At 40.1% G+C, this 21,842-nt stretch overlaps 2 protein-coding genes across 3 annotated transcripts in view; one reads left to right on the plus strand and one right to left on the minus strand.

Moving 5' to 3' along the window:
• Window positions 1-4,381, plus strand: part of RAB3GAP2 (RAB3 GTPase activating non-catalytic protein subunit 2) — an 88,213-nt gene extending 83,832 nt beyond the window's left edge. Inside the window, exons 32-35 of the mRNA XM_068541801.1 lie at window positions 2,301-2,390; window positions 2,594-2,815; window positions 3,711-3,869; window positions 4,075-4,381. Of these exons, the coding sequence (XP_068397902.1) occupies window positions 2,301-2,390; window positions 2,594-2,815; window positions 3,711-3,869; window positions 4,075-4,230 (627 nt within the window). The 3' untranslated portion in view covers window positions 4,231-4,381. The remainder of the gene's footprint in view (window positions 1-2,300; window positions 2,391-2,593; window positions 2,816-3,710; window positions 3,870-4,074) is intronic.
• A 2,974-nt stretch (window positions 4,382-7,355) lies between these two features.
• IARS2 (isoleucyl-tRNA synthetase 2, mitochondrial) overlaps window positions 7,356-21,842 on the minus strand; it is a 78,074-nt gene continuing 63,587 nt past the window's right edge. The window contains exons 15-23 of one of the 2 annotated variants that reach the window (XM_068541802.1): window positions 17,543-17,651; window positions 16,474-16,576; window positions 15,292-15,417; window positions 14,542-14,673; window positions 13,616-13,722; window positions 12,217-12,362; window positions 11,333-11,523; window positions 9,082-9,226; window positions 7,356-7,876 (exon numbers count right to left, since the gene is read on the minus strand). In XM_068541802.1, coding sequence (XP_068397903.1) covers window positions 7,734-7,876; window positions 9,082-9,226; window positions 11,333-11,523; window positions 12,217-12,362; window positions 13,616-13,722; window positions 14,542-14,673; window positions 15,292-15,417; window positions 16,474-16,576; window positions 17,543-17,651 — 1,202 coding nt within the window. In that variant the 3' untranslated portion in view covers window positions 7,356-7,733. The other variant, XM_068541803.1, reaches the window with a different exon arrangement.

Below are 21,842 nucleotides of genomic sequence, written 5' to 3' on the forward strand. Positions count from 1 at the left end.
AGCTGAGGGTCTAGCAGGACTGGCTGATCGAAGAGAAGTCGTTCAGCCCTTTGTGTGTGTCTTGTATAGGGTTCTTCATCCTGGGGGGTCTCTGTCCCCTCTTCCTTGTCAGGCTCCCTGTTCTGAGTTACCTTAAATATTGGTGTCCCAGGGTTCTGCCCTCTCAGCCATCTGCCCTTCTCATTCTGCACATTCTTCTTGGATACACTCCTTTTCTCCCTCTTGTGTGTCTCCAGGCCTGACCTGTCCCCAGAGTTTGGGGCATGTATTTCTACTGAACGCCTCTCTTGGCATGTGCTGTGGACTGCAGATACCTCCTTCCTAAAATCTCTCTCTACCCTCACCTACCCTTACCTACACTTGCTGTTCCCCCCCGAGTTCGCTGGCTTGGTCAGTTGATGAGTGATGTCACTGTCTGTGCCCTGGCATAAACTAGCAGCCTTGGAGACAGCCAGCTCAGTTCCCCTCTTCAAGTCCCACAGTCACTGTAAGTTCATTCTTATCCGTTCTTCCTTAAATCCTTTCTGTCCGTCCCCCTCCATCACTGTAGCCTGAGCCCAGGCCTCATCGTCTCCCCTAGGCTGGGACAGCAGCCTCCAGTTTCCCTTTACCCAGTCGCATGCTGCCAGAGCTTTCTTCCCCAAACACAGATTCAATTGTATTAGTTTCATGCCAGTACGTAAAACACAGCCTCAACTGGCTTCTCCACCCCAGCTTGTGTCAGTCAACGATGGTCCCACTCTTGCGCAGCCAAGGCTCCCGCGGACGGACACCTGCAGGCTTCCCGTCGGGCTCCTGGCGCCGGGAGCACAGGACAGGCGTTCCCCCAGGAAGGCTGCGCCCCGGAAGAAGGGGCAGCAGGGCGCTGCTGAGAGCTCAGTTCCTTCTCCCAAAGGCACCGTCCATTTGGGCAGCAGTGAGCGAGAGCAGGAGACCTGGCATATTGTTAATATTTCCTGCCACGGGGAAACGTGGAGCCCAAGGAATCCCACCTCTGCCGTGTACTGGCTAGAGTTACTTCAGTTCTCCTAGCCTGAGACTGATGATTCTAGTGCCTGCCTCATGGTTGTCATGAGGGTTAAATGACATACTCAGCATGAAGTGCTTCATGTCTGGAACGTAGTAAATAATAAATGTGCACACATACTCCCAATCCAAAGGCTCTGGTGTAGAATAGACCCTTGTATCTTAAGACCTCCAGGTAGAAGCTGTAGAGTAACAGACTGTGGGTGAGTGTGCGGGAAAACTTTCAAACGGTGATGTCCAAATGCGGTGGGTTGCCCTTGGAAGTCTGGTATCTCTCACCACTAAAGGATGAGTGGCTTCACCCTACTTGGCGGTCACACCAGCTGACCTGCAATCACAGATTAGGTCTAGAAAGTACCTTAGGTGATACCTGGCATGACCTGAAAAAACAGCAGCCCAGGATGGTGGGGTCATTTGTCCAAGGTGACCTGTTTGGAAGGGTTGGGCCTGGGACTAGAGCCTGGGTCTTCCAGCTCTTTGCTCTGTATTACATTTCCTTCCTGGGGACTTCTGAAATCCTATTTTCTGATATTCCTTTTTGGCTCTTTGGAAACAGATCTGTTCTCTGAAACAAATGTTTTTAAACAGTTCAACAAGTGTTTTTAAGAGGATGCAGAGTATATACTATGTATTAGTTATCGATTATTGCACAACAAATGATCCCCAAACTTAGTGGCTGAAAACAGCAAATGAGTAGCATGTTTTTGAGTCGTTAGGTAGCTCTGGCCCCAGGTCTCTTGCGAGTCTGCAGCTGGGGTGTCAGCCAGGGCTGCAGTCTCACCTCAGGGCTCCACCAGGGTGGGGATTGGGGACCCACTTCCAGGCTTACACGGCTACCAGCGGGATTCAGTTCCTTGCTACACGCGTGACTCCATAGGGCAGCTCACGGCACAGCAGCCCTCCGAGCAAGTGAGAGTGACTATGAGCTCCTAGGGCAGGGGGCAGAGCCCTTTTTGTTACCTGATCTCGCAAGTGACGTGCCTCATCTCTGCCTAATTCTGTCCACTAGCAGTGAGTCACCAGCACCCGCTCAGGGGAATGGGATTACACAGGCACGGGTACCAGGAGGAGGGGACCACTGCGGCCCACCCTAAAGGCTGCCTACCGCACGCTAGATAATAGTTATAAAAATTAAATGAATAGAATTAAGTGTTATTGTTCAAAGACAAAAAAAATCAAAGAGTTATTTTTGATTAAATGACTTCGTTTTTAAATCTTTTTTTCACTTCTTAGTTCATACTCATCAGTTTTCTCGGTCTCTTCTTTCTCTTTAGGGGAAGAACGCATTTTTCAAAGACCTAACTTCAATTCAGTTATTACCTAGTGGGGAAATGGATGCAAATTTTATTTCTGTACGACAGCAGGTAATTATACAGTTATTGGGATGACCACCTCTAAGGTATTCTTGAGAGTTAATTTCCCTTTAAATTATGTGTCTTTTTTTGATAACTATTTTAACGGAAAAGCCACAGTGATTGACAGGAAAGTACACGATTACTTGGATTTGCATATTTTTAAATGAAACATACTAACAAGATGTTGCTATCCTTCTTTCCCCACCTTCAAGTTCTTATTGAAAGTCGTCAGTGCAGCTGTCCAGGCCCGACATGCAGTCACGAAGGACAAAGACTTCTCAGAAGAGGCACTGACCACTCTTTTTGGGAAAGACCAAGATTGGCCAGTGCTGGCCCTGGATCTGGCCCATCACCTTCAAGTTAGTGAAGATGTTGTTAGGAGGCATTATGTGGGGGAACTCTACAGCTATGGAGCTGACCACTTAGGAGAAGAGGTAATAATCACCTGGTGAATGTCATTTGGGCTCAAGTTTTAAAATTGATAGCTGGAGTAAAGAATCAGTAAAGTCGCCAATAAAGCTTTTTGCTTTTCCTTCTTTTGTTAGAACTTCTAGGCACAAAACTTGAACAGAATTAAAATAAAAAACTAATCAGATTCCTGTTTCTGGTCAGTGTTTAGTGTAACTCCTGCCGTATGCCGGGCCTGTTTTATGCAGAGGGACCGAGCCATAAACAAAACAGACAGGGTGCCTTGCTCAGAATCCACAGTCTACTTGTAGGAGCAGAGAAGCACGCTCAGTTCTGTACTGAGTGGTAAATGCTGTGAAGAAAATTCACAAGACCATGTGAATAGACATAAGTATAACAGGGTGGTCAGAGGTGACATGAGAGCTGAGCCCCCAAGGATAAGCAGCAGCCCGGCCTCTCAGAAAACCCGGGGAACATTGCTAGAGGCAGAAAGAACACGGAGTACAGAGGCCCTGAGGCGGGGACGAGCTTGCCTGCCGAGGTCTGAGGTCAGGGACCAGGTCACACACAGGAGGTCTCATAGCCCGTGGTTATTTGAAGTGTATTCAGAAGCCATCAGAGGGTTTAAGCAGTCACGACATGATTTAATATAATCCCTTCTTTTGCCTAAAGCTTGAAAATGACTCCTGTAGTCATGCTGAACTGAAAAATTAGGAGATAAGAGAAGGAAAGTCAGGTGATGAGCAGAACTTTGGGTTTTAAATGCTGTTTGAATTGGGCTTCATTTTGGTTGTGTAAATGGCCATACCTCAAAAATGAAGTAGCCTCTCCTAGGCACCGAACTAGGCACGGGTGGTGCCTCTCCTAAAGTAAGTACAGCTGTTAGCTTTTGCATGTGTTTGTTCACGTTCATCTCCACAGGCTATCCTCCAGGTTCAGGACAAAGAGGTCCTGGCCTCCCAGCTGCTGGTGCTGATAGGGCAGCGGCTGGCGCACGCGGTGCTTCGCACGCAGACGAGAGAGGGGCTGGAGCTGCTCGCCAGGCTGCCCCCGACGCTGTGCACCTGGCTGAAGGCCATGGTAAGTGCCGGCAGTGGGAGGAGTCGGCAGGCCCCTGGGTGTTTTCTTATATGCATTTTTCATAGAGGAAAACTTTAAGTTTAATCTACTTAGTTCTGAAGAAAAGCATTTTTACTGGGAAATTACTCTCTGGCTAACTCTTAAGTTTAAGTAAGACGATTCAGTTGTATGTAACTGACGGGTTATTTTTGTGTCCCATTTGCAGAACCCCCAGGATCTTCAAAACACAGAAGTGCCAATTGCAACAACAGCTAAGCTAGTAAATAAAGTAATTGAGCTTTTACCGGAAAACCACGGGCAGTACAGTTTAGCCTTACACCTCACGGAAGCTGTGGAAGCCATAGCTATTCCTCCTTTATGACACTTACCTACTGTAAACAGTCTAAAATTGTGTGACGATAATATAAATTAGTGCATGGTTATTTTACACAGTAAGATCTGGAATTTTATGGAGGGAATATGGTTTTTTTCCTTTTGTAAAATAAATAAAAATACATTATTACTTTTAAAAAGTGCAGTCTTGGCTAAATTCCCCTCCTTTGGTTAATACTGATGATAAAACATGAACAAGTATCAATTATACTATTAATTCCTCTTGCAGATGTTTTACTGTTTATTTTTAATTAGAGCACTTAAGTAGCTTTATTGTTAAACTCTGCTATTTAAAATTGGTTATAATTTACAGATTACGTTCTTACTATAACATTCTATATTTCGTACTCAAAACGTTATTGTAATTAAATTTAAACGTGTTCATGTATAGTCCCCATCAGTTAAATGAGAGAAATACACCACTTCCTTTTAACAAATGTAGGGAAAATGCTTTTGTTATCACGCTTAGTCCCGTACTGGGCACTGCCCCCTGGAGATCTGGATGCTGACAGGTTTCTTTCCCAGAGGTTATGCTGTTGCCATCAGAGGACGATGACCCTGCCTGTGGAGGAATAATGGGTTCAAGATCATATATTCATCAGAATGGACACTAAATAGAACCCTTAACCTGCCGTACTTGCCAAAACAGAATCTAAGATGCAAGCAACACAGCAAAATTAATTAAAATGCAAGTTAAGATTTGCTTTTTGCCAAGATTCAAAGCTGTAGCCACATCAGGTAATTGTAAAAATGTATTATCTTGTAAAACTTACATTTTACAAAAAGGGGCAAAGATGCTAAAGATCTAAGGTCCAACTTTATCATTCCTACGAGTGTTTTGCGACGTCTGCTTCCGGGATTTGGTAATGTTACCTGTTCTTAGGAACAATACAGAAAATGCTTAGTGATGATACTACAGCTTCAGCGAACCTACCTCCCAGCTGGCTTGAGAGGATGAATACAACTAACTGTGTACCCCGTAGTGCCTAGAGAGCAGTCCGAGTGCTGAATAATCACTTGGTGATTAAAACCAAATTAACCAAAACTCTGTAAGAAGTGCTTTCAGCTGTACGGTAACACCAAGTACTTCTTATGGTACATCTCTGGAATGTAGCCATACAGTGCGAGCACTGACATGTCCTGGGTCACAGCTGTTATTCATAGCAACTCGCTGTGAGACAGAAGTTTGTTTCTTCACTTCCTTAGGAAGAAGCCAACTCTCGCAATAGTACAGATTTGAGGAGTCGTATCAGGAACGTAAAGAAAAAGTCTGATGTTTGAGGATATCCCAGTGTAAATTCTTTTTAACTAAGAGATCACATCCAAATAAGAACTGTCTAAAACTTACTTAATAATTACTGTTTCATTTGTCGATAAAATCTAGAAAGATTAATTTTTCAGATGTCTTGAGGACGTGGGGTGAGGGCCTTGTATGTCTGATTGAGGCACACGCTGCGATAGAAACACTGAAAACGACCTCGGGCTGGTCTAGCCTCTCAGCCTCTGCTGGGATCTCTGCGGCCCCATCCAGACACATTCATGTGATTTCTCGTAAACGTGTCTAGCTTTATATAGTCACTTGTGTGTATTCTGAAAGATTAGTTCTTTCTGTGACTTTTCTAAATACTCTGAAAGTAGTTATGAATCTTGGAGGCTGGTCAAAGAAACTTGGAATTACAGGCATTTTTAAAGATTAAATCAGTCACTTTGATTCCATTATCACTTTTGGGGGACAGGGTATCTAATAAGCATTTTAGATAGTAAAACTGGCTGAACTTATTCTAGTAGGACATGTAATCAAATTTGGGGATTGCTGAGCATGTTAATCAGCTGAAATGTGGCTCCGAGAACCGTAACAAATCATTGAGTCTAGTTAGATTTGTAATCCTAAACTTTGCCATTCAAAGAATTTAAAAATTGAATTCTCAGTTGTATGGTTAAAAAAAAGCAGTTAAATATTTTACTACTTCATTAAGGGCTTTTAAAATAAATCTGATAGAGGAAAGGAAAATAAATACCTGTGTATGCATTGTGTAACCACGAAGAGCCACAAATAACTATACAGAATGGACGGTTTCTGAAACAGGTTATGTTGCACATACTGCAGTTATTGGTGGGAAACCGATAACCAGTGAGTAGTGTTTTCTTAGATCTACTTCCACCACCGCCCCCCCCCCCAATACACCTTTCCTCATGAACATTAAATAGGCATTTTGTACCTTGTTAAATTCTGTTGTATAATGCAAAGGAAAACAAAAGCGTTCAAATAATCATAAATTCTACATTACAGGTTGTATTTAGATGTAGAACTAGAAGAGACAGGATAAATGCAGATGAAGAGGAATATAGCACACCAAGCTTCTAAATGGTTCATGCTTTTGCAAAAAGAAAAATGAGGTATGGAGAAAAGTGTTTCACCTTTGTTATAAAAATTAAACTAACTAAGGTCAAAGTAAACACGGTTCAATTTAAATTGCTTTCTTTAAAAAAAAATTGATTACAATTTAAAATCACAGAAAACTCAGATTTAATAACACTAAGCATGCATGGAATAATAAGTTCACTTAGCAGTTGCTGTGGTTCATTTCACTTATAAGAGACAAATATTTTTAAAGTACTCAATAGCAACAGTGCAGGCCCTCTCTCACCCTGACAGGAATGGATTTGCTATATTTCTGCTAAACAGAATTAACCATCCTTGGAAAGATTTTAATCCAGTACCGAATTGTTTATAAAATGCCCTATTATCTACTGTAATGTATTGTAAGTAGTCAAATTCTGTATATACTGCTATTTTCTGTGTCTGTTCATTGTAATGAACTTTTATGTGTATTAGTGAAATAAATTTTCAGCTTTCATGTTGTTTCCTTAACATCTATAAATGTAAGTATTAAGAGACTTTCCGCTCTTACAGGAGAATAACAAACTTGGTGATGTCTGTCTTCCCTTCTGAGGCAACCCAAAAACTAGCTGTTCTGCAAAGGCCGGTGCGTGCTGTTAAGGCGGAGTGAAATTACTCTTGTCATCTCTTAAGCGAGACACCCCTCTGCCATTCCCCTTCAAAACCACAGGTTTTTACTGGATATTGACAACTTTTGCACAACCATCAGTCAGTAATTTCCCAGGTGCCTTTATTTTTAGACATTATAGAACTTAAATACTGAGTCCAGAAGATTGATGATAAAATATAAAACATTTTCGGCTGAGCCACATTTGTAGGCAAGCATTTTCAGTGTCTGTGTTCTGAGGAAGTCCATTATGGATCCATCTGCATAGGTGTATTTTTCCATGTGCATATATACGCATCATTTTTTATTGAGTTACAGAAAAAACTTGTAGCTGTAACTCTGACTCTCATCCTCTACCATTTACTCTTCCACTCATTACCTAAATCTTGGATTTCTTTCCAGTGCTGTGAACAATCCACCTAAACCCCCAGGCAGTCCCGTCAGGAAGTTCTTGCTCAGAAAGCCCTCAACACACAGTGAGGTATCACTTCCCTCTCACAACTTCTGCGCATCGCGGACAGAGTGTGTCTGATGACTCAGCAGTGTACTTCCAACAGCGAGGGCATTTTTCCTTGGTAGTTGGCATGACAATTACTTTATATGAAGACTCTTCACGAATATCACCACCTATGAAAGAAAAACACGTGAGGAGTATTTCTGATAGGCCACTGAACTTGTACAACTCTCTTATTTTTTAATTGGTTGGCAGGTGCTTTTTCAAAGCTTCCTCCTTCCTGCCTTGGAAAATACTGCCTCATTTGCACATTTGTACATAAACAAACAGCCAAGACCGTGGACGCATACAACCTGACTGACTGGGGAGAGAGACGAGGAATCCGAGACCCTGCGAGACTGATTTTTCCACAGGTCACTGAGTTCTGCATCTACTCAGGCAGAGCAGGCCTTCCAGCTCTTCATCTGGGTACAGTTGTGATAAACTACACCGCCTCTCCAGCTACATACTGGATTAGGAATTTTAAAAAGAGCCAAATTAGACTGACAGTGGCAGTGTCCCCACATGAAACTTCTTGGTTTGGACAAAAGGAAACAAAAACTTCTCCACAATGAATAGACCTCAGACTGGTAATGTACAGTAAAGAAAGTAAATTATTTTCTAGTCATTGCATAGAGAATGTAGATTAACATTTTGACAAGCACATTAAGCGAGAAATCTACAACATGGTCAATGCTGCCAGGCCTCAGATTTCAGCTGATGCCTCCCACCTGCTGCTGGCACCTAAAAGCTATTATGAAAAACACAGACAGCATCACTTTTCCCAAAATATCTGCATGTTTTTCTCTGTTAACATTACTCGGCCTCCTTTCCATCAACGAGAATGAATTAAGTTGACAAAATCCCCTATCAAGCAAATAGCTACAAAATGCTTATGAGATATCAATGTGGGAATGAGTTCAATAAAACTTCTTTCTTGATTCTTCATTAACAGTGGCTACATAATACTTTAATTTGGGGTGAGCACAGTAAGAAATTTTAGACTCAACAGTGGGGAAGGGTAGCAGGGCTGGGCAGGACTAAGTATCAAAGGACAGGGGCACAAAAGCCAACCGAAGTAAGGTAGACTGACTTCACATGCAGTGACAGTGACTTACTCCCTCTCCTCCCCCTACCCCTGTGTTCCCAAGATCGGCAGGTGCGGCACTTTGAGAGCTAGTTTAGAAACCTGGCCACTGTTGACACTGCTTCCATAGAAAACCGTAGTCCAAGTGTATATGTGCCTTTAGAATACAAGTAGTCCAGTGCAAAGCTGAAGATGACCTATAATTATCATTCAGTTCCCCAGACAGCAGTGTTACTGTCACCTCCTTCTTACCTTCTAGGTTGATTAGAAATGTCCCTTTAAGCTCAGTTACATCTGCAGCTACTGCTCGTGGTTCCTGAGAGAGCAGAGTTGTCTGGGACGCCATCATTAATTCATTCAGCTGAGAGGTGCTGGAAGTCTCCTCAGCCTGTAGCATCTGGGCACGAGCATTTGCAAGTTACTATCTATCTAAATTAAGCTGTTACCATAAACAGGTTATAAAAAGAGATGCTGCAAGTTCTTGTGTTTGGTGAGGAACCCTTTGGGACCATTACCTCCTGAGCTAATACTATTAACTAAATCAATTCTTACTAGTATAAAAGGTTATAACTAAAAACTTCTAATCAATAGTATTGACTGAGAATACACTGTAAGCCAGGCACTTCACTTTGCTAGATGCTAAATGTCCATGCAGTATTTGTAATGATCACAAAACAGCTACAGTGTTTTGTTCTGTTTTTTTTTTTAATTGTTTATTTATTTATTTATTTATGGCTGTGTTGGGCCTTCGTTTCTGTGCGAGGGCTTTCTCTAGTTGCGGCAAGTGAGGGCCACTCTTCATCGCGGTGCGCGGGCCTCTCACTATCGTGGCCTCTCTCGTTGCGGAGCACAGGCTCCAGACGCGCAGGCTCAGTAGTTGTGTGTGGCTCACGGGCCTAGTTGCTCCGCGGCATGTGGGATCTTCCCAGACCAGGGCTCGAACCCGTGTCCCCTGCACTGGCAGGCAGATTCTCAACCACTGCGCCACCAGGGAAGCCCCAGCTACAGTGTTTTTTAATCCCCATTTTACAAGTGAGGAAGCTTGCTCAGAGAGGTTAACTTGCCAGGCGTTCCCGACCAGTAAAATGGTGCAGCTGCAGTTCCAGCCCAGGTCTGTCCACCTCAGAGCCCATACTTCTTCCCTGTATCATGCTTCCTACAGTAGGAGAGGGGTTAAGATACTATCTAAACAAGGATCTGCTTTTAGCAGTGTAGACCAATGGTGGCAATCTGAATAATGCACAGAGCTCTTCTGAAGCACACAATCTGGATATCTGATAAGCACTCTTACATCTTCCGTTGTAACTTCCATCTTCAAAACGAGTGTGTGAGCTAAGTAATACAAAATTCCTTAAGGAAAAAAAAAATCAGCTCATGAGAAAAGAGGAGATTCAGAGATTAATTTGGTTTTAACAAATTCATACAGTTAGTAATTGATAGATCCAGGACTCCATTAGACAGCTAGTTAGTGTAATTCCTAAGGAAAATACATTCACATTTTTGAAAATCCCAAAGTATTTTTTTTCCAATATAAATGATCCAAACAAGCTGTGTTGTTTTCAGCTTATTACTCAGAACTAATGAAGTCAAAGGAAACAGGACATGTAGGGGAAAAGCCCAGTACTGGGCTGTGTGGCCCCAGCCAGGTCACAGCTTCAATGGGGCTCAGTTTCCTGGCTCATAAAATGGAGTCATCAGCTTCCCAACTTGTAAATTTTAAAAATGTGAACATCTTATCAAAATTCTGTTATCTGATCAACAATCTTATACCTACTAGCTATTTCAAGCCTCAAATCTCAATCAATTTAATTATATTATTAAAAATTTAAATTGAAGTTCCAACCAAATGAGATGGTCATTTTTTAGTAAATTATGATACCAGTAAAACTTTTTTAAAAAACATATTCACTACCAATTTTCTTCTCAAACGTTCAAGCTAGAGAAAAATCTTGAGTCTATGTTAAGCTGTAAGTCAGTCTGCCCAATCAACCCCTAAGAATCCCAAGAGGCAACTTCTGATGGCCCTTTTGAAAATTAAAAAATAGGATGAATGCTTTGAGATCACATGATAATTTGCTGGAGCAAATGAATTTTCTTCAGATCTCATGAGAAAAAGATAAAAAATATTTTTTTGGATTTGTTCTGAATCTGGTCCAGACGGACAAAATTCTGAAAGCTCCCGATTTTTGTGTATTCTGATACGACTGCCATATTGTCTAATTAGCCCTGAGGGCTTACATTTCAAATAGAACTTTATTACACCTTCCCATCCCAACCTATAAAAAATAAGTAGCAACAGTACATGTTTCATAAGAGAAGAAAAAGGAAGCACAGAGAAGTCGGAAACAAAGAATCAGTGATTAATACTAGGATTAGAAGACAAGAAATCCTAATTTATAAATTTTTAAGAATATATTATTTACACTGAGATTTTTTAAAACTAAATTTCACACGAAGCTGTATGATATGAACACCATTTCAAAAGGAACAAATTGCTGCTTACTTCTATTATCTCAAAAAGCAGTCCCGGCTCGATCACAATGATGACCTCGTACTCAGCGGCATTTCTGCCAGGGATGCTTCCGAGAAACGAGTCTCTCATCGCACACGCGCTCTCCACTGCTTCCTCCAGCCCCGGCTTCTTCCAGACAGAACTGGTTCTAATCCAGCCAGTACGAAAAACACTCTTGGGTTCTTAAAAAAAAAAAAAGTTAACCAATTTACAGGTATTTTAAAGTGTACGTAAAGCTCAAACCATTATTTACTATGTATGGAAAATAAGAATTGTTATTTATGACAGTTAGCACGGAGCCATCCTAAATGCTTACCAAACATTTATATCAACATTTGGAAATGTAAACAAAGGATAAAGACATACAGTGAGATCTCAAAGGATGCCTAGAAGAAAATAAAATAGAAAGAAATATCCCAATATTACAGTAGCTGTCTCTGGGTTATAAGTAAGATCATGAGTGACTTTTGTCCTCTTTCTAAAATTCTACAGTTTCTAATTTTCTGTAAGCTTAATACAACCAGGCAGAAAAAACTATTATAAAAATATTCACTAACAGGCACTATACTTCGTTTTCGTAAAAGCCTAAAATATATTTCTGACATTTATAAAGGTATTTAAGAAAAGTGATTTCTCAGTATAATCAGGCTGCTAATACATTTCAGAAAGCTATTTTAAGGTGGCATGAAGACCACGCTGAAATTCATCCTTCTCCACACACAGGTGCAGAAACTACTAAATGATCGAGATGCACCATGCCACAAAACAGTCACTGTAGGTGAATAAGTGCCTCTTAATGTGAAGTAGATAAAATGAGAAGCTGCACCCTCAGCCAGGGTCTTTCTCATTCAGAGAACAAATCAAGTATTTCTTACCTTTGAGGTAAGGTATGTACTGGAATACCTCTTCAGCCAAGTGAGGAAGAATGGGAGCAAAAGAACGAACCATTACATCCAAAATTTCGGCTAATGCAGTCTGACAAGAGCGTCGTTTGGGATCATCTGCATTTTCACAATAAAGCCTGTTCAAGAAAAACTTATTGAGCGGTTGGCAACACTTTGTACACGATGACTGCCAAGATGGGATCTGCCTCAGGCTGGGTTCATTCTGACAGTGCCTAAGCCTATGGCTCCAACGTCTTCTAATTAAAGGATAAAATATTCCATCATACAACTTTTTTGATAACATCTTCTATGCCTTCCAAGTGTGCCCACCTCCTCAAAAACTCTCATACCTATGCTATGTCCAGTTCTGTTTTTCTGATTGATAATAGCTAGAATCTAGACAACTGTGTTACAGGAAAATTAATAAGTGAGTTGATGGTATTTAAAATGTGACTCCCCACGCCTGTGACCCTATCGGTGTGTCAAGGGAACGGCTGGGAGTTACAGTCCCAGGGGACGGTCCCTGAGGTGCTGACAGATTGGGGCTGACACCTCACACTGGCTCAGTTACTGTCACACACAAGAGTCACACCGCAGGGCATCCCTGGTGGCGCAGTGGTTGAGAATCCGCCTGCCAATGCAGGGGACACGGGTTCGAGCCCTGGTCTGGGAAGATCCCACATGCCGCGGAGCAACTAGGCCCGTGAGCCACAACTACTGAGCCTGCGCGTCTGGAGCCTGTGCTCCGCAACGAGAGGCCGCGATAGCGAGAGGCCCGCGCACCGCGATGAAGAGTGGCCCCCGCTCGCCGCAACCAGAGAAAGCCCTCGCACAGAAACGAAGACCCAACACACCCCCCAAAAAAAAAAAAAAAAGTCACACCGTGTCGCCTGCATTCTGGAGCAAAACATGAAGACAGCACCAAGCCTGTCTCTAAAAGGGCATCGCTGATGTTATACAATGTCATTATATTAATAACTGCCTGAATACTTCTGAGAAATACCCCCCTCAAGATCAGCAAACTCCTGAGGACAAGCACGGTGTTCATTACCTCATATTCACAGCTAGTACTTACTGAGCACTGACTCTGTCAAACACAGCATTCAGCACGTTACTTATATTGTATCTTTTCATTTCCACATTCTGAGACAGGTATTATCATCACCATTTTACAGATTAAAAAACTGAGATCATAGGATAAGTTGCCTCAGCTCACAAAGCTAGTAAGTGACAGGATGAAACTTCCTAATCAGACTTGACTCAAGAACCCAACTTCTTAATAATGGTACAGGGCAGCCCCTCTTGCTCGCCTCTGCTTTCCAACATTTGCCAAGCAGAGTAGACGTTCAAGCAGTGTTTGTTGAGTATTTCAATATTCAGTCATACCTACCTATCTTTGATTACGCTGAAATAAAGGTTGGAGAGTTCTCTGGTATAAAATGCTCGTAATAGCCGAACAACTTTTCCAAAGTCATATTGCTTATATGAATCGGTAATCTAGGGAACAAAGCCAAAATAAATTTGGAAGCTGGGATAAGCAAATAAAAATGCAAGTCATCATGAGAAAGGATGTTCCTTTTCAAAATATGTTTCAAAGGCAGACAAATACAAAACAGGCAAAACTCAAGAGCACTTAAGGCTCTTTAAAATGTAATTTCTGGATATGAAAGTCACTATCCTCAGAAAACACTGAGTAGTCTACCCTGAAAACTACAAAAGAACACACATCAAATGAAAAGATCAGGTTTTAAATGATGAAGCCACACTATTTTAAAACAGCAAAGAATTTAAGTTACCAATGTTCCTTCATTTATGCCTGAAAAGTAAAACTGGGCAAAAATCTGCATGTACGACTCTTAAGGGTATGTGGAAGCAATTCCAATTTTTGAGAAAACACAAAATATTTGTGTTTATATATGAGAGGATATCTTATAAGACATAGGAATCATCATTTCAGTTATTTCTACACTTTTGAGATGTATATTTCTATACTTCTACAGTTAAATAAAGTACAACTCTATTTTATTCCTTCCTATTAAAGAAATACATGGAACTGATTTCAAGAGAAAAATGTGGTCTGAGGGGAGGCCTGGGCCTACTGCTGCCACCAGGTACTCCTCTAGTCTTTTGAGAGACCAGGCGAGAAATCATAAGACTTCATACCTAATCAACCTAGGACCATGTGGAATTTATCAAGTATAACTTTTTTTTAGTGCTTTTAGATACTATTTCTAACAAGGTTTGTTCCACTCGTGTACAACCCAAATTTCAACATACAACTGTGCTATTTCCAAAAGCTTATGAATGCACACTTACCTTGTTTGCTAAATCCTGCAGTAAGTGTAGCATATACTGGTCTATGACATACATATTGTTAACAGGGATAGAATCTGTTTCTGGGTTGAAACCAGCCACATTTCCCAAAAGAAAGCGGAGTGTATTCCTAAGCTATAAACATTGAGGAAAAAAATATACAGTCAAAAAATAGATGAGTCCTTCAATTATTACTGAAAAATTATTTTCTTTCTCTATTTTTATCCAACTCATGTTACTTTCTTAATGGGATACTTTATATCATTCCTATAATAAGACTACAAATGCAGAAAACAAACTCTCATTTCAAAAGCTCAGTTGCAGAAACAACCACTGTACTTTATACATAAAAACTGAATTTTCATTATATTTCTTTAAAATCTAAGGGCAAATCACCTTTCAGTGGCCCAAGTTTGTTCATCTGTGTCAGTAAGAATGTTGTGTAGGTAAAAATAAATGGAATAAATGTGCACAGTCATTGAGCACATAAAAAGTATACAAAATTAGTATAATTTCATATTATATTAAAATAAAATATGAAAAGACAGTGTATAAAATTATCAGCATTACTACTTATATTTTTAAACAAATAAATTAGCACAGGATATTTTTAAAAGCTCGTAACATGTGGAGAACTCATTTTCACTCAGCTGTGAAGTGCCAACAAAAATGTGCCTCATTTTTTTTTTAACAACGACTCAGTAAACTTTTCATTCGGGAATAGTACATAATAGAAAGAGTAGTGACTCTGACCTTGCTGATATCATCTCTGGCAGCATTCAGTACAGATGGACTAATTATCACTTCCGTGAAGACGTTGGACTCAGCGACCCACCAGCGAAGGACATCAGCACCATAGGGAGGCTCTTTGCTTTGATCCTTTTCATTGAGGGGAAAATACATATAAACATATAAACGGCTTTCGATTACAATTTGGTGAACAGAGGCTTTAGGTAAGACTCCTATTCAGAAACGTTTGAGCAAAATGCAAGCACAAATATACCTGTACTGTAATGAAACAAGGGCTGACGATCTCAGAGATCAGGCTGAATCTAAAACAACAACAAAACTGCAAGAAGGGAGAGTTCGGCCTGCAGTCTCGTCCAGTGGCTTCCTGTCATGTCCGTAAACAGCCACGACAGCAGGTGGACAGAGTACTGCCCCGGATGCGTCTGTGATGGGGGAGCCGGCGGGGGGAGGGGAAGGATTGCTTTTCCCTCTCAATATTCCCAAGCTACTCCGACAAAGAGAATTGATTACTGGACACTAGAAAGGCAGTAAAAAGCCAAGGGAGTAAAATAACAGAGAAGGGATTTCTTTTCTGAAAGCAACTCCAAAATAAACCAAAGTATCAGCAACCCCAGATTGATGTTCATTAATGACCTGCTTTAAAGTGTATCATTTCCAAGAGTATAATAATAAAACATTCAATCATTCATTCATTCATTTATTTATGGCTGCGCGGCTTGCGGGATCTCAGTTCCCCGACCAGGGATCGAACCTGGGCCCCCATGGGGAAAGCGTCAAGTCCTAACCACGGGGCCTCCAGGGAATTCCCTGAAACATGCATTTAGAAGATGCGATCTAATTTTTTTCCTATACTGTTTCTGTTTAACTGTAAAACTACAGTTTATAAAGTTTTAAAGTTCAGACAATTAAAAGAGGGATAGCATGGCTCAGGACCTCACTGGAGATTCAGACCTGAAATGAGTCAAAAGGGCCACAATCCCAACCCTGCCCTTTTTCAAAAAAGAAAAAAAATCACGTATCATTTAAGAGTCTAGATTTAAAACATGGTAAAAGCATTTGCTATTAGTATAAAAGGTAGTTTTGTGAGGTTTTTTTTTTTTTACATTGAAGTAACTATATTAAGGGTTCTGGCTGCCAACTTAGCCTTAAAACAAAAATAAAATGAATTTTTAGGGAACCACCTACTTGTCCTCCATTGATGACAACATCAGGATCAATGACATTCCCGAGAGACTTGGACATCTTTTCTCCCTTTTCTCCAAGGGTAAATCCATGAACAACCACTGTCCTAAGAAGACAAATTAGCTATTATAATAATGAACACAATGATGATGGTCTTTTTGAAGATGACTCACAGCTTAAAAAGAGTAACTTAGTTTGACATAAAAATCATTTTTCTTGACAAATTATGTATGAAAACTTTTCTTCAAAGCCTGATTCTCAGCTACTTATTTATCCTGATAGTTAAATAGTAAGCTCTCTACTTACACACAAACAAATTTTTATGTTTACATTCACTAAACAGTTATCTCCTGAGCATCTATTATGTACTGATTTTGATCATTAAAACTAACCAGGAAGAAGTATGTCTTAAAAAAAAAATTATCACCACAAAATTATCTTCAAAAGGACAGTTTGAGAGAAATACATCTGCTGTTCTATTGACTTTTAAAAGCATGTTATACAAGAAACATAAAACATGCAAATTGTGAGATGGGTTTTCATTGTAAGATAGCAAAAATCTTAAGCTATTTAAGAATCTTTCTGATTAGAACCTCTAATTCACATATTTGAATAAGGAAAAGCTATTCTCTGTAGCTAAATAAGAATCCCTAATGTAATAAAATTCACTGAAGAAATATTTCCATCCATTAGCCACTTGTGGAAATTACAAATGTAAGGATATCTGACTGAGGCTGTCTTCAGTCAAGCTAGAGTATCCTTCTCCACATCCATCCGTGTGGGTTTCTCCACTGCTCCAGTCAATGCCGGTTTTACCTCTTCTAGGAATTATGATCTGTATCGGAGTGACAAGGCTTCTCTGTATTGCTGTCTCCGTTTTTGTCTCTATTTTTTTTTTTTTTTTTTTACTTCAAACCTATTTCTCTCCCGAGACTGCAGACTGTAAGCTAGTTAAGGGCAGTGTTTTATCATATATATATTATTCAGCACAGTGCTTCTTCACACACTGGCGAGTATCAAGTAGAAATACTCAACCGTGTGCTGACTTGTTTAGCTTAGGTGTAATACTTACTTAAAAGGTGATTTACTCCTTGCTGCCACACTTGTTAATAAGGAAGACTGAAACCAACCCCCAAGCTGGTCTTTTCCTTCCAAGTACAAATCTGCTCTTTGGTCAGTACCTCAAAAATAAATATGAAAAAACAGAAATTTAAGTTAATTAAACAGGAAAAGGAAAATGAATATTTATCAAGGTATTAAAATATTAAAAGTCATCATGTTACTTATTTCTTGTGTCATGCTATACCCAGTGGCTGGGTTGCATTCACGTGGGCTGTTACCCTCACTGCCAATTTATTAATCACGATAAAGAAAATAAACCTTGGAGTATGATCTCCCAAACCACAGATAACTAAAATATTATCTAAATTAGGGACTGATTCATATTAACTACCAATGTCAATATTTCCAGTTAAATCTTTTATGAAAATAAACTTTTTATTAATTCAACAATTATCTGCTGAGTATCCAATAACTTTATATGTTAAGTCATTTAATTCTCACAGTAACTCTAGAAGGTAGATAATATTATCCCCATTTTACTGATGAGGAAAGTGAGACACTGAGAGATTTTACAACTTGCCCAAGGTTATGCAGACAGTAAGCAGTAGACATGGAGTCTAAATGTAGACCATCTGGCCACGGAGCGTATGCCCTTAACCAAGATATTAAACAAATTAGGAAAAAAATGTCTTATAAAGGGCAAGTTATTAACTTCTAATTTGACAACGACCTAGTCAAAAGATGGGCAAAGCATAAAACAGCCCTATGAGCCAGGGGTTGAGGCACGAGGTTGGTGGCAGGGCAGGGGAGGAATGAGCAGGCAGAGCGCGGAGGATGTTTAGGGCAGTGAAAATACTCTGAATGATACTATAATGATGGATACATGTCATTATACCTTTGTCCAAAGAGTAAACCCTAATGTAGACTATCTACTTTGGATGATGATGATGATATGTCAAGGTAGGTCCATCCATTGTAACAAATGTACCACTCTGGTGGGGGACCTTGACAACAGGGAAGACTGCCTGTGTGAGGGCAGAGGGTACAGGGAGATCTCCGCACCTTCCTCTTCATTTTGCTGTGAACCTGAAACTGCTCTTAAAAAACTGTCTTTAAGAAAGAACATGGCAAAGGAAAAAAAAAATGCCATACAAATAACTGAGCCTCAAATTCGTTAGGACATATATGTACGCAAGCTTGAGAGCTACTTTAGCATTCAACACATAACAACAGTTATTAATTCAAGAGTTAAAAATCCGAAATACGGGACCATTTGGCAAACATCATAAGTAATGATCATTTCAGTCAAAAATCATCAAGGACGCTTAAACACTAGGTGAAAATCTGGTGAGAAAACAGGATATTTCCACAGTCTTAAAGTATCTCTCTACAAGATACAGTTGACCCTTGCACAACACAGGTTTGAAATGTGAGTGCCCACTTATACCCGGAATATTTTAACTAAATACGTGCTATAGTACTACATGATCTGCCGTTGGCTGAATCCATGAATGTGGAACCACGAATATGGAGGGCCAACTATGAAGTTAGACTTGGACTGCATGGAGGGTTGGTGCCCCTACCAACATTGTTCAAGGGTCAACTGTACGTATAATAACAATTATGATGGGGAGATGGGGGTGGGGGAGGAGTAACTCTGCAAGAGAAAATGGGCAGGCACCACCTTAACCAAGTGATCGAAGTTAAACATCTCCAGCAAAAGACATCATGTGACTTCTGACATGACGCACTGAAAAGGACACAGTATCACTTCTGTGATATTCCTGCCAAAAATGCACAATCTAAATCCAATCATGAGAACACATCAAAGAAACCCAAACTGAGATACTATCTTCTACAAAATAAACCACCTGTACCTTCATGAATGTCAAGTTTATGAAAGACAAGGACAAAATGAGGAGACTAAAGAGATAACTAAATGTCACATGAGATCCAAGATTGGGTCCAGGCCCCCCTTTTTTTTTATTTATTTATTTATTTATTTATTTTTGACTGTGTTGGGTCTTCGTTTCTGTGCGAGGGCTTTCTCTAGTTGCGGCAAGCGGGGGCCACTCTTCATCGCGGTGCGCGGGCCTCTCACTGTCGCGGCCTCTCTTGTTGCGGAGCACAGGCTCCAGACGCGCAGTCTCAGTAGTTGTGGCTCACGGGCCTAGTTGCTCCGCGGCATGTGGGATCTTCCCAGACCAGGGCTCGAACCCGTGTCCCCTGCATTGGCAGGCAGATTCTTAACCACTGCGCCACCAGGGAAGCCCCTAGGCCCCTTTTTATTTATTTTTTTTTCTTTTCCCATATAGGACATTACTGGGTGAAATTGGAGTAAGATCTATATAGATAGGTAACAGTATGGAATCAGTGCTAATTTCCTGATTTTGACGTTTATATTGGTTATACAAGAGACTGTCCATGTTTTTAGGAAATACACACTGAAATATTTCGGGATAAAAGAGCATCAAGTCTGCAACTTACCTTTAAATTGTACAGAAAAAAAGTTTGTTTATATATCCATATAGAAAAAACATATATAAAGCAAATGTGGCAAAATGCTGACTATGGAAAATCTAGGTGAAGGTATGTACTTCTTTATACTATTCTGTGACTTTTCAGAGTAAAAATGGTTTTCAAAAAAAAGGAGCATGAGGTCTTTGGGGAAGATTACTTCCATGTTTTAAACCTAAACTCAGAACTCTAAGAAACCCCAGCAATCCCTTTTTATTTGTAAAATGATGGTGATTTGCTCTTATGTCCTAACATTGAGGATTCAGTGTTGTAATCCTTATGTGACAAAGAGTATCTGGGTGAAGGTGGGAGACAAAACCGAAATAATGTCATCAAACATTAAATTAGTTAAATTAGTTAAATTAGTTAAATTAGTTAAATTCGACTAACATTATCAAGCACCTAGCAGGTACTGTGGTATCTGCCCTCTTGGAGATGACAGCCAGTAGGGCAGATTTTCTGTTAAACGAGAAACGAGGGTGAAAACACAGGTTAGCCTAGTCTATGCAGTTAGGAAAGCCTAGGATAATATAAAACGATAAATGCCTATGCAATGAGAACAAAAATTTTAGCCTCAACCTCTAGGATGTTACATCTATATCCTACTTTCCTTCTTCCTCTACTGATCTGTAACCATTTAAACTTTTACAATACCAGTACTTAAACCCCATCCCACCCAAAATGTTAACTTCCTACTGGAGACCACATTTTGGATGTAGCAATAATTAATGAGAAGATTAATAACAGAATACCAGGGGAAATCCTTCTCTGAAATAAGTGGAAAATGCAATAGCAGGAAGTATTTCATTTCTTCAGAAAATACCTACTTCTGGCCTAATGAAATGACAGTCCATAATCATGAAATCAAACTAAAGTTCTGTCATCTTGGAGAAATCATTGCTTCCAAGCCTTGATTAACACACCTAAAAAAACAAGGGGTTTAAATAATCTCTGAAATCTCTGCCAGCTCTAAAATTTTTAGTTTTAAGAAAGCTGGTTGTTGCCTAAGGACTTACACTATGCACAATAAAAGCAATCTGAAGACTGCACAGTGGCTAGATTCAGACTGCCTGGGTCCAAATCCTGGTTGTGGCGCTTACTACCCATGGGGCCTTAGCATAACCTTTCCATGCTTCCATTTCTTCCTCACTGAAATGAGGATAACACCAAAATCTACTTCCCTTATAAGGTTGTTCTAGAGATTAAAGAGGTAATATAACACGCTTAGGACATAGTAAATACTCAGTAAATGTTAATTATTATTAAGATACATCATAAAGGGCACTTGATAGTTGCTGATGGAGAATTAAGAGTCTTCCTGGTATATTTTTTCAAACAGTTTTATATGAAGGAATACTTGCAAAAATGTGGTTAGGTATACTAAATTACTTTTAAAATACATGGTCTCTGATTCTGTCCTAGAAACACATGTTGTACCTAATAAAATCAGGCCATTAATAACAGCACAACAAAACAACTAATTCATATTAAGGGTAAAGTCTTGGTGTCTTTCTCATTCTCATATATGCTGAATTATTGGAATTGGGTAAGGAGCAAAATATCATTCTGGAAAAGGAAGTGTAACCCTAGAAAATTTCTGCAAACAAGAGCCTATCAAGATGGTGTATGAAACCGGAAGAAAAAGACGGAGGTGGGGAAGTTTTGGAGTAGCAAAGCACTGAATAAGAAATGAAAAGATAAAGTTTACAGGAACTTTCAAAATAAAGATGAGAAGTTTAGTCTTAGATGGTAAGTAATACGAGCCACAGTCAAACTCAAGTGCTGGTATACTG

This window comes from Eschrichtius robustus, chromosome 3 (genome assembly GCF_028021215.1).
Source record: "Eschrichtius robustus isolate mEscRob2 chromosome 3, mEscRob2.pri, whole genome shotgun sequence".
In the NCBI taxonomy this organism is placed as follows: domain Eukaryota; kingdom Metazoa; phylum Chordata; class Mammalia; order Artiodactyla; family Eschrichtiidae; genus Eschrichtius; species Eschrichtius robustus.